Genomic DNA, 12,044 nt, shown 5'->3' with positions numbered 1-12,044 from the left:
AGAACATTAGATTGTGTCAGGTTGTGACTTCAGGCAAATCAAAATTTTGCCGAAATTTACCTGTCAATTTCTTCATCTACAGAAGAGACCCATGGCTTTGTCACATAATTCAAAATGCTGTGAGCATCAATGAAGTATTCATAAGACATAAAATTTATGGGACTATTTTTTTTTATGACTTTTGCTAAATTCTCTGCCTTGTAATTCAGACCCCTTCATTGTCAAGTGGCTTTAATATCAAGATGGGTCTTTTATATTTAAGCTAAAACCTGTTTTCTGCAAATATCTACCTATTGGGTTACAGTTCTGAGCATTTTAGGTTTAACGTTGGGTTGTCCTTTCTCTTCCCACAGGGAGCTTAGGTTAACTGAGTTATACCTACCACAGTGTTCCTGAGGCACACCCAATTCCATGGGGGCACTCCCAGTCCTCTGTGTTTATCTTTAACTTCTCCTTTGTGCTCCTCTTCCCCTATCTGTCAATCACAATTATCTCCAAATCAGAAACTGGAACTTCTAAAGTCAAACCTACTGATGTCTCTGGATTTTGTATATCTAAGTGAAATACTGTTTTTTTCTCTTTCCTTTATGTCCTCTGCATAGTTTATCTGCCTAGTTTATTTTAGCGATGTTCCTTTTCCATATAGACACAGGAAGACAGTCAATGCTATGCTTTTGTAACTTAATCACTTAATCACTTAACTTCCCGTTAGTCGTCGATTTGCTCGAGCGGGCGCCAGTAACGTCTCCATTTGTCCCTGTCGCGTGCTAGTGTAGCCCAATGGCATCTGTTCGCTCCGGGAACATGAAGGGCCTCAAACCGATCGTTCATGATCTTGAGGAAGAAGTCTGACCATCTGGTAGGTGGGCGGCCATGCTTTTGTAACATGGGAGTTAATTGACTCCAAATAATATTTACTCTTGGGCATCCATCATATTTACTTGACTTAAGCCTCAGTTCAGGTAATATGCTTTCTTCAGCCTCTGTGTGGTGAACGGCTCGGGGGTCATTCGACCCTTGTCCCTGGAGCCTGGGAGGCTGAGGCCGGAGCTGCTGCTGGAGTTGCTGGAGTTGCTGGACAGAAGCTCCTTGGTGCTGGGCAGCACAAAGCCCGCCAGGTTGAGCAGGTCCCGGATCATCTGGCCCTTGATGCTGATGTACAGGGGCGAGTTGAAGTGGAGGCTGGGGGAAATGTTGTCTTCCAAGACCCAAGGCTTGAGGTTCTTGTCCAGCATGATGCCAAAGCCGAAGAGCTCGTGGCAGCTGTAGGGCCGCTGCATGTCCATCTTCAGCAGGCTCATCACATACGGCTCTGACGAGATGATGGTTTTGACGATGACATCCTTGATCTTCTCCCAGATGGCATCACTGTTGATGCCCTTCTGGCTCAGATAGTTCCATAAGGCCTTGAGCGCCCATTTGTGTCCCTGGCAGGCGATCTTGTCCTCGATGGACTGGTACTTGGCGTTCTTATTGACGCTGTAGTTGATCAGGTGCATGAACTTCTTGCCCAGGCTCTTCGTGGAAGGGGAGTACTTGCAACTGGCAAAGTGGACTAGCCCGTCAGTGAAGAGGTAAATGTGCAGAGGATTGTAGCAGGTGACGTACACATAGATGCGCAGGTTGGACTTGCTGCCGCCGATGAGGTAGGGCTTGTGCAGATACCTCTGCACCAGCAGGGGATGGTGCTTGGGGAGCTGGCTCCACTTGTGGATCACCTGGATGCCGATATCCTGTGCCAACGCTGGTGGCTTGATGATCCACTTCTGGCGGCTGCTGCTCTCCCAGGCCTTCCTCAGGAGCTTGGTGTCCTGCGGCAGATTGAAGGACTGCGGGAAGAAGCTGAACTCCTTCTTGTCGAAGAGATTCTGCATGCATGACAGGTTCTGCCACAGCAGGTCCTTCTGTCCGATCTGGAAGGAGCCTGGAAAGTTGTTGAGCTTCTGGTACTCCCGGATGATCCTGAAGCTGGGCGACTTCATGTGGTGGCCCCAGAAGCCCAGCCAGTCGTCGCTTCTCTTGTTGAGTTTGAAGTGGGACTGCCCGATGGTCTGCTTGATGATGTTGGGGGTCACTGTGCTCATCTTCTATTGAAGCAGCTTCCTCTGCTCCCAGGGAAGCTTCTCCACTTTCTTGTCCCGAGTACCAAAGTAGATGGTCGGGGGCACGTTGGGGAGGAGACTGTAGACGGGAGCTGGCTGCATCACCTTCTCTCCAGGAAAGGACTTGGTGAGACTCTCCGTGCAGTTCCGAAAGATCACCATGAGGACTCGCCATGGGACACAGTGGAGGAGGAGAAACAATCCGAGTCTCCCTCCTCTTCATCCTCGTCATGACTACAGAAATCCTCCAGGCCATCCATGAGCTCTTCCTCCAGGTCTTCCCTCTCCACCATCTACAAGCTGTTCACCTGAGTCATCCTGAATAAGATTGGCAGAACACTAGATGAAGGACAACCATGCGAGCATACTGGGTTCCAAAAAGGATTCAGCATGATCGACCATATTCGCACAATAACCAAACTCATTGAGGTTTCTCAGGAGTTCAAGATGCCGCTCTGTCTAGCGTTCATTGATTTAAAGAAGGTCTTTAACTCTGTTGAGACGGAAGTGGTCATCAAAGCCATAACCAAACAGGATGTTCAAACTCAATACATTAGGATCCTCTGTGAGTTGTATTATGGATTCATTACCACAATCTCACCATTCTACAAGGAAGTGATCATTCATGTCAAGAGAGGGGTTCAGCAGGGTGATACCATTTCAACAAAATTCTTCAGTGCCACCCTCAAGAATGTCATGCAATGACTGGAATGGGAAGGAATTGAAGTGAAGATAGACAGTTGGCAACTACAACACCTCTGCTTTGCTGATGACATTGTTCTAGTAACACCAAACATCAGCCAAGTGGCACAAATGCTGGCTGACTTTGACCGTGAGTGTAGAAAGGTCAGACTACAATTGAAGTCCATGAAGACAATGTTTATGAGAAACAGTCTTATTCCTGATGATCAATTCACTCTCAATGGAACGAACATCTCCAAATGCAACAGTTACGTGTACCTTGGCCGAGAAGTCAACATGACGAATGACCTGGCACATGAGTTGAGCAGGAGGAAAAGAGTGGCTTGGAACGCCTTCAAGAGTGTCGAAGAAATAGCTAAGAGGATGAAGTACCTCTGGCTCTGGGCATATCTCTTCAATTCCACTGTTCTTCCTGCATTAACATACATCTCAGAGACCTGGGCCCTACAAAAACAGGATGAAAATACTATTCAGGACTCCCAAAGAGGAATCGAAAGATCTATGCTTGGAGTATCACTCTTAACTCAAATGAGTGAAAGAATCCAGAGTTCCAACCTCCGTCAATGGTCAAGAATCAGGGATGCTGTCTCGTTTGCCAAGGTGTCGAAAATCAGATGGGCTGGACACATAATGAGATTTGGAGATGACTGCTGGACTAGAGCTGTTACTGATTGGATTCCATGGGACATCAAAAGACCTCATGGCCGCCCACCTACAAGATGCTCAGCCTTCTTTGTCAAGACCCCGAACGATTGGTTTGAGACTCTTCGTGTTCCTAGAACAAGCAGATGTCATTGGGCTACACTAGCATGTGACAGTGTTGAATGGAGATGTTACTGACACCTGCTCGAGCAAATTGATGAGTAACGGATGTCAGGTGATCAAGTAAAGCCTCAGTTGCCCTTCAGTTGACCTTAGTTCCTATCCGTCCAAAAAGTGAGTCCTGCCGAGGGACTTGGATGGACCCAGGGGAAGCCTTAGGCTACCCTAGCTTTGAAAAACAGCCTAAGTGTCATAAGAAGTATGATAAGTCAAGAGTACAGTCATGGAACAAACTCTGAAATGACCCAAAAAGAAGTAACTAAATAAGGACCCTGATGGAGTTAGGGAAAACTAACCTAGCCTGAGGACTGTAGTCTGGGAAATATAGTGAGATGTTCCCAGGAAAAGTCACCCTTTAAGTTTAATCTAGGGTACAGATAAAGCTTATATCTTTTACTCTGTTCATACAAAATGGCACGAAATATCATTAAAAAGTAAATTTAATATGATTGTTTAAATGGTTTACCAGCAAATGAAAGGAGAAAGCAATACACTCTGAGATGGAATTCCACCCTTGTGTAGGTTCTGTCCTTGGGTGGATCTCCTGAAGAACTTCCCCTGAAAGGAAGGGCTTTACATTGGTTCATTGTTTTATGTTAATGTTCAACCACACCTATGTGTAATTGCTGGCCCCCAACCCTTCACAATTCCTATATAATAATGCTGAGAGACTTGAATGAACAGCCACAGATGGTCATTGGCCTCAAATGTACCAGGGGACCCCCATCACTGTGGGACCATGATCATAACTTCTACCTATTCATTGAGTTTCATCCTCTGAAACTCGTGTGTGTGTGTGTGTGTGTGTGTGTGTGTGTGATTTGTGTCACACTCAATGATTCTCTGGGGGTACTCCTAGGACTGTGCTTCGGGGCCACTCCTGACAGTGCTTCGGGGACCATATTTAGTGGCATATTCAGAACCTGGGTGGGTCGCTGAAGCTGTGGAAGTTTTAATTTCTCAGCCACATGTTAACACTAAAATATTTGGGATAAGCCCATCCACTCCTGCTAAGAGTTTCCAAAATTCACACTAAACAATATTCAGTCTAAAATAAAATTTGCTTTGTATTTAGGGAAAATTTAAAGAACCAGCAGGGATTGTCATTTTCTTCATGTCAAATCGTAATCACAGAAACTACTTAATTAAAACTCAGCGACAGGCAGTGCTTTACAACGGAATGACACTGAGAGCCAGATTTTTCATTGTTGTACGGCTGTTTATAAGTCAGAGGAGGCCAGTAATGAGGAGAGCAGTAAGCCCAGGGTTCCGCCAGAAGGATGCTGCCCTTGTAGGTGGGATGAGGTTCACTTACAGGCAGGGTCTTCCTGGCAGAGAGGACTGCAGTGGGTGGAGAGAAGCAGGGAGGTAGAAGAGAATCTCCTTTATGTTTGGGGCCGGTAGTGGTTGACTGAGTATGAGAGACATTTCTTTTCCAGTGCTATGACCTTTGTAAATACTCCACCTATTTATTTGATTATCTTAATAAACAAATGAATTAGTTGCAGATTGGGGCTTGGGGGCCACACCCCTGGCAGTGCTCAGGGCTTGCTCCTAGCTTTGTGTTCAGGGATCATTCCTGGCAGTGTTCAGGGGACCCCATATGGTATCAGGCATCAAATCAGATTTGGCCACATGCAAAGCAAGCGTCTTAACCCTGGTACTCTCTCTAGACCTGATTTGATGATCTTTTATTGGGACGTTATTTTGTTCCAGTCTTTTATTTGCAGTTAATCACAGTTCAGAACTGAGAGCACTATTGTGCAAGTGATTATCTTTAGTCTTTCTTCATGCAGTTCAATCTGATCCATACCCATTTCTTTCTTTTCTTTCTTTTTCTTTTTATTTATTTATTTATTTTGCATTTTGGGGTCATACCCAGGGATGCTCAGGGGTTACTCCTGGCTCTGTACTCAAGAATCACTCCTGGTGGTGTTCGGGGGACCATGTGAGATGTTGGGGGTTGAACCTGGGTCAACCACATGCAAGGCAAATGCCCTCCCTGCTATGCTGTTGCTCCGGCCTCCATTTCCATTTCTTTTCTTTTCTCTTTTGGGGTAGGGGCCCTATTTGGATCAGTCCTTGTGGTGCTCAAGGAACCATATGTGGTTCCAGGAATCAAATGTGGGACAGTTACACGCAGGGCGAATACTTTATCCACTGTATGGTCTCTCCAGCTTCTGCTCCCAGTTCTGAAGGTTGGGTGTTGTGGCTGGCACTGCTCTTGATCCCGGGAGCCAGCCAGGTCCTGGTCCCTGGGAGCTTGTCTTTTAGATGACAAACATGAAACCCCCTAGCGCTGCCCAGTCTTCCCATGGTGGGGGTCCCTCAGGCTTCACAATGGGACACAGGCTGGGTCTGGAAAGCTCAGGGAAGAGAGAGAAGGGACAGGGTGTGCAAAGGCACTGAGAGAGGAACCCACAGTTCTCTGTGGTATGAATGAGCAGCTGGGCTGGAGTCAGCCCAGCCAGTGCAGAGAGAGAAATCTAGAGAAGAAGGAGAGGGTCCCACCTGCCAGCAGCCACACCCTTCTTCCCAGCGAAGAAGTTGCAGCTACTTCTTCCTGTGTCCCGTGCTCTCTGTCAGCCCCCAGCTCAAGAACTTTTGCTGGGCCTTGACCACTGAAGGGCTGGAGCGATAGCACAGTGGTAGAGCGTGTGCTTTGCACGCAGTCAACATGGCTGACCCGAGTTAGATTCCTCGGCCCCTCTCGGAGAGCCCGGCAAGCTACCAAGAGTATCTCGCCCGCATGGCAAAGCCTGGCAAGCTCCCCGTGATGTATTCGATATGCCAGACACAGTAACAACAAGTCTCACGATGGAGACGTTACTGGGCCCGCTCGAGCAAATCAATGAACAACAGGAGGACCATGACCGTGACCACTGAATATAACTCACCAAGTCCAACTTCCACTGGTAGAGCTCTTCATCGTGTGCAGACAGGGACAAGAGAACATTTTTATTTTGTTTTATTTAGGTTTTGGGGGCCACACCCAGCCATACTCAGGGATTTCTGCAGGCTTTGTGCTCAGCGATTATTCTTGGAGAGCTCAGGGGACCCTGTGGGGTGCCAAGGATTGAAGCTGGGTTGGCTGTGAACAAGGCAAATGCCTCCCCCGCTGTACTATCACTCCGGCTCCCAAGTTAACATTTGAGAAATCTAATGCACTGTCCAGTGCAGTGGAGTCACCTACAAATCAACGTTTTAAAGCTTCTATAGAAAGCGGTTTTGTTTCTTGAAGGCCTAGTCACTGATTAGAAAGTGCGGCACTGTGCTCTCATTGCACTGTCGTGTTCTGTCGCACTGTCCTCCCGGTGTTCATCGATTTGCTCCAGCGGGCCCAGTAACGTCTCCATCATGAGACTTGTTGTTACTGTGTTTGGCATATCGAATACATCACGGGTGGCTTGCCAGGCTCTGCTGTGCGGGCGAGATACTCTCGGTAGCTTGCCGGGCTCTCCGAGTGGGGCGGAGGAATCGAACTCGGGTCGGCCATGTCGGCGTGTACAAGGCAAACGTCCTACCGCTGTGCTATCGCTCCAGCACAGATCAGAAATACAATCTGAGGGCTTTTAGGATATTCCAATGAATTTGGGGCTCAAGCTTTGCCGGCAGGACTGGGGGTTCGATTCCCGGCACTGCATGGTGCCCCAAGCACCACCAGGAGTGACCCTCCACAACTCTCCCCATCCCCCATCACTGTCACTGTCACTTTCCTCCCTTTGTTCATGGATTTGCTTGAGTGGGCACCAGTAGTGTCTCCATTGTGAGATTTGTTGTTACTGTTTTTGGCATATCAAATACGCCACGGGGAGCTTGCCAGGCTTTGCCGGGCAGGGGGGATACTCTCAGTAGCTTGGTGGGCTCTCTGAGAGGGTGGAGGAATCGAACGCCCTACCCGCTGGGCTATTGCTCCAGCATATATATATATATATATATATATATATATATATATATATACTTTTGGGATCACACCTGGCAGTGCACAAAGGTTACTCCTGGCTCTGCACTCAGGAATTACTCCTGGTGGTGCTCAGGGGACCATATGGGATACTGGGAATCGAACTTGGGTCGGTCCCGTGCAAGGCAAATGTCCTACATACTGTACTATTGCTCTAGTCCTGTTAAAATATTTCAAAGTTATGGTTTAGCTAATGTGGTTACGGCAGTGTTAATGTTACGGGGTTGATGGGCAAAATTACTGTACCCCACCACCCTCAAAGTGTCCATGTCCTTCAAAACAAGTCCCTGTGTTCTCTCTGCTCCACTTCTCCCTGCCCCATCTTTCCCCCCACCCTCCAGTGCCTGAGATTTTAAGGTGTCATAAACAAGTATGGTCACTGACCTCAGAATGGCCAATATTTATTTATTTATCTATTTGATTTTGAGCCACAATTGCTGAAGCTTAGGGGTTACTTCTGGCTCTGCACTCAGGAATCACTCCTGACAGTGCTCTGGGGACCATATGGGATGCCAGGGATCGAATCTTGGTTGTGTGCAGGGCAATCACCCTACCTGCTGTGCTGTTATGGCTCTAGCCCCCTCATTTTCATTTGTACTTTATAGAAAAGGAGTCGTATTAAGGTTTTTATTTTTTTTTTTAAATGTGCTTTTGTATTTTTAAACATTATTTTTCTGAGATTCAGCCATTTTGTTCTATGTAGTAGTTTTTTTTTTTCCTGTTTTTAACTTACAAGTGTATTCTATTGAGTATATGTGTAGTATTTTATTATGGAGCGATAGCACAGTGGTAGGGCGCTTGCCTTGCACACAGCCAACATGGCCCACTCGAGTTCGATTCCTCCGCCCCTCTCGGAGAGCCCGGCAAGCTACCGAGAGTATCTCGCCCGCACGGCAGAGCCTGGCAAGCTCCCCGTGACGTATTCGATATGCCAGACACAGTAACAACAAAGTCTCCAATGGAGACGTTACTGGGCCCGCTCGAGCAAATCGATGAACAACGGGAGGGCCTTTACTTTTACTTACTTTACATTTTATTATATCCCTATTCAATAATTTATCTAGCCTACTATTTGTGGGTATTTGTGTTTCTAGTTTTTGCTGCTCTAAGCAGTGAATGCTTTTGTCTGTCTGTGTTTCATGGACTGAGAGGAACTGAAGGGTCATGGATATGGATATGTACTTCGGATTAATGTCCAGTTATTCTGTGGGGTGTCATGAGCACTAGCAGTAACAGTGGACGAGAGTTCTAGTTGCTCCAGCAACTCCAGCAAAAAATTCTATTTTCAGATCGAAGTTTTGGTTGGTTTGCTAAATTTAGAATTTTCTCTTTATCATGTTTTAGTTTATATTATTTGATCATCAGATCAAGCGTCTTTGTTACTTATTAGCCCTTAAAGATTTCTTTTTGGAGAATTCAAGTCTTTGGAGCCGTTTTATTGGATTTTTTCTTCATTGATTTTTGGTGTTTTTTATATATTGATTTAGCCTTTTTTTTTTTTAATGACTTGCTGTTCACTTTGCTCAGTAAGAGTTGTTTGATGGGCAAAAGACCATACTGTCATGCACATAAATGGAATCCACCTTTTCCTTTTACAATTTGAGCTTTTAACCTGGTATTCAAAATCCTCTAATCCCAGAGTCATGCAGGAAACTTCTTATTCACTTTTATAAAAGCATAGAGGTTTGTTTTTGTTTTTTTGGGGCCGCACCTGGTGGTGCTTGGTGTTTACTCCTGGCTCTGCATTCAGAGATCCCTCCTGGCAGGCTTGGGGGACCATATGGGGTGCTGGGGATCGATCCCGGCTCGGCAGTGTGCAAGGCTTTACTTGCTGTACAATCACTGCAGCCCCCCAAAGCCTAGAGTTTTGCTCTTCCCATCCACATTCAAGTATCTATTGTGAAATGGGTTTCCTCAACTTCATTTATGCACCGTGGTTTGCAAAGTTGTTCGTGATGATTTGTTACAGGCATTCAGTATTCCAACTCCAATCCCTCCACCGCTAGAAATGGACGTTTTATAGTGCAAGTGCTCAATTCCTTTCAACTATCTGGACGCCAGTTATTTCAGAGGCATCTTTCCACAGTCCCTGCCATGTCATCTTCATCATGCGTGTATATTGCATGTCTTAATTGGGGGCTTCTGTATCGTGTTGATTTTTTCCATCCTCTGACTAGCATGGAACAATGGTGTGTTATTGCCAGAGAGTCACAATAATTTGTTATCTGCTACAATAGTTCTCACGCTTCCTTCTTGTCTCCATCATATGCATTCTATTTCAGACCATTTGATAGTAAATTACAGATGTTACGATGTTCTTTTACACTTACATGCTTGAGTATATATAATCATCACAGTCGTGGGCTTATACCTTAATATAATGTAGTAAATACTATAGCATATAGTGATATAATCCATATTTAAATGCAAGCAATTATCTTAAAAATCATTCTTCCAGGGGCCTGGGAGAAAGTAGAGCAGATAGGGCGTTTGCCATGCATGCAACTGAACTTGATTTGACCTCTAGCATCCCATATGGTCCTCTTTTATGATGACTGCTAGGAGTAATCCCCCAGTGTAGAGCCAGGCGTCAGCCCTGAGCACAGTTGGGTGTGCCCCTAGCATCAGCCCCTCTTACAGCAACACTCTGTCCCTGAATCGGGATCTTAACTGGGTCATACTGCATGCTACTTATCATATCCCTTTAGTTGTCTTTAGTCTTGAACACTTTCTAGTTTTCTTTTATCTCTAGAGAGGCCCTTCCCGTTGTTCGTCGATTTGCTCGAGCGGGCCCAGTAACGTCTCCATTGGAGACTTTGTTGTTACTGTGTTGGCATATCGAACACTCTCGGTAGCTTGCCGGGCTCTCCGAGAGGGGCGGAGGAATTGAACTCGGGTCGGCCATGTTGGCTGCGTGCAAGGCAAACGCCCTACCACTGTGTCTCTAGAGAGATAGTAATATATTTGAAGACTACAAGCTAGTTGATTAGTGGATTGTGCCTCAATTTGAGCCTAGTTGTATTTTTATTTATTTTTATTTTTTTTTTCTTTTTGGGTCACACCCAGCGATGCACAGGGGTTACTCCTGGTTCTGCACTCAGGAATCACCCCTGGTGGTGTTAGTTGTATTTTTAAAAGAAATGTTAGTTAGAGGAACAAAAACTAGAAATATGATGCCCAATATGAGAATGTCCATTTCTCTCATTGAAGCTGCTAATTTTAAAGTGGTGTCAGTCATATTTCTCCACCGAAATGACTTAATTTTTCTTTATGGTATTGATAAACAATCAATGAACTGCAACTTCTAGATGATGTAAATATTCTGTGCTTTGTCAAACTTTAACCTAATCGTTCTACCATCTCTTGGTGAGTTTTGATGGCATCAATGATTTTGTCCCCCTGTATTTTCTATTAAGTTGTAGTTTAATCACATTCTGTCACTGTCCTCCCGTTGTTCATTGATTTGCTCGAGTGAGCCCAGTAATGTCTCCATCGTGAGACTTGTTGTTATTGTGTTTGGCATATTGAATACATCACGGGGAGCTTGCCAGGCTTTGCCATGCGGGCGAGATACTCTCGGTAGCTTGCTGGGCTCTCCGAGAGGGGCAGAGGAATCAGGGAGGAATCGAACTGACTCAGCCAGGCCACCTGTGCGCAAGGCAAATGCCCTACCACTGTGCTTTTGCTCCAGCCCTTAATCACATTATACTTTCTAAATTTAATTTTGCCATCACAAATAGAAATTCTGTATTCTATCTTTTTAAAATCTTTTTGGCAATTAAAAAATCATTTTCACTGGACTTAAGAGATAGTACCAGGATTAAGGTGCTTGCCTGGGTGCTGCTGAATCCAGTTCAATTGTCAGCATCACTCATGGTTCCCCAAGCACTGTCAAGAGTGATTTTTTTTTTTTGATCACAGTAACTTTTTATTATGTTTAGTAGCAGGTAGAGTATGCCATTCAACAATATAATCCCTTTTTAAATTTTTCTTTTGACATCTCTTGCATATTCATTTTTTTCAGAAAAACTCAAATACTACTTAACAATTTCAAACAAACTCATTGGGGTTATATTTGGAATTGCGGCATATCATAAAATTGATAGATAAAACGGATTGATATTTTCAGTACATGAAACATAAGTAGTGTATAAATACAAAGTGTGATTATGCAAAATATACACGTATCTGTCAAAGACTCATATTTTTTATTTTTTAAAAAATTTTATTATTGAGAACCATGAGGTACAGTTGTAGAAGAGTGATTCGTATGAACAGACTCTGGAACAAATTTTGAGCACTGTCAAGTGTGGGTCCTAAAAAAAATAATTAAAAGACAATCTCGTTTCGCTTTGTACTATAAAGTCAGTTTATTTTATGTCAGTATTTAATAATCCCAGTATATGATTTCTTTAAAAACATTTTTTTAACTTAAAATTTTAATTTTTTTGATTTCT

General features: G+C 44.7%; 1 protein-coding gene across 1 annotated transcript; it reads right to left on the bottom strand.

The window, feature by feature from the left end:
- Nucleotides 1–953: 953 nt before the first annotated feature.
- Nucleotides 954–2,395, bottom strand: LOC130034181 (tubulin monoglutamylase TTLL4-like). The gene is given in 2 exon segments (XM_056125737.1): nucleotides 954–2,266; nucleotides 2,269–2,395. Coding segments are annotated over 2 exon segments (1,440 nt in total).
- Nucleotides 2,396–12,044: the final 9,649 nt, after the last annotated feature.

This window comes from Sorex fumeus, unplaced genomic scaffold (assembly GCF_029834395.1).
Source record: "Sorex fumeus unplaced genomic scaffold, SorFum_2.1 ptg000006l, whole genome shotgun sequence".
Taxonomy (NCBI): Eukaryota; Metazoa; Chordata; class Mammalia; order Eulipotyphla; family Soricidae; genus Sorex; species Sorex fumeus.
This window is presented reverse-complemented; position numbering and strand designations above follow the sequence as displayed.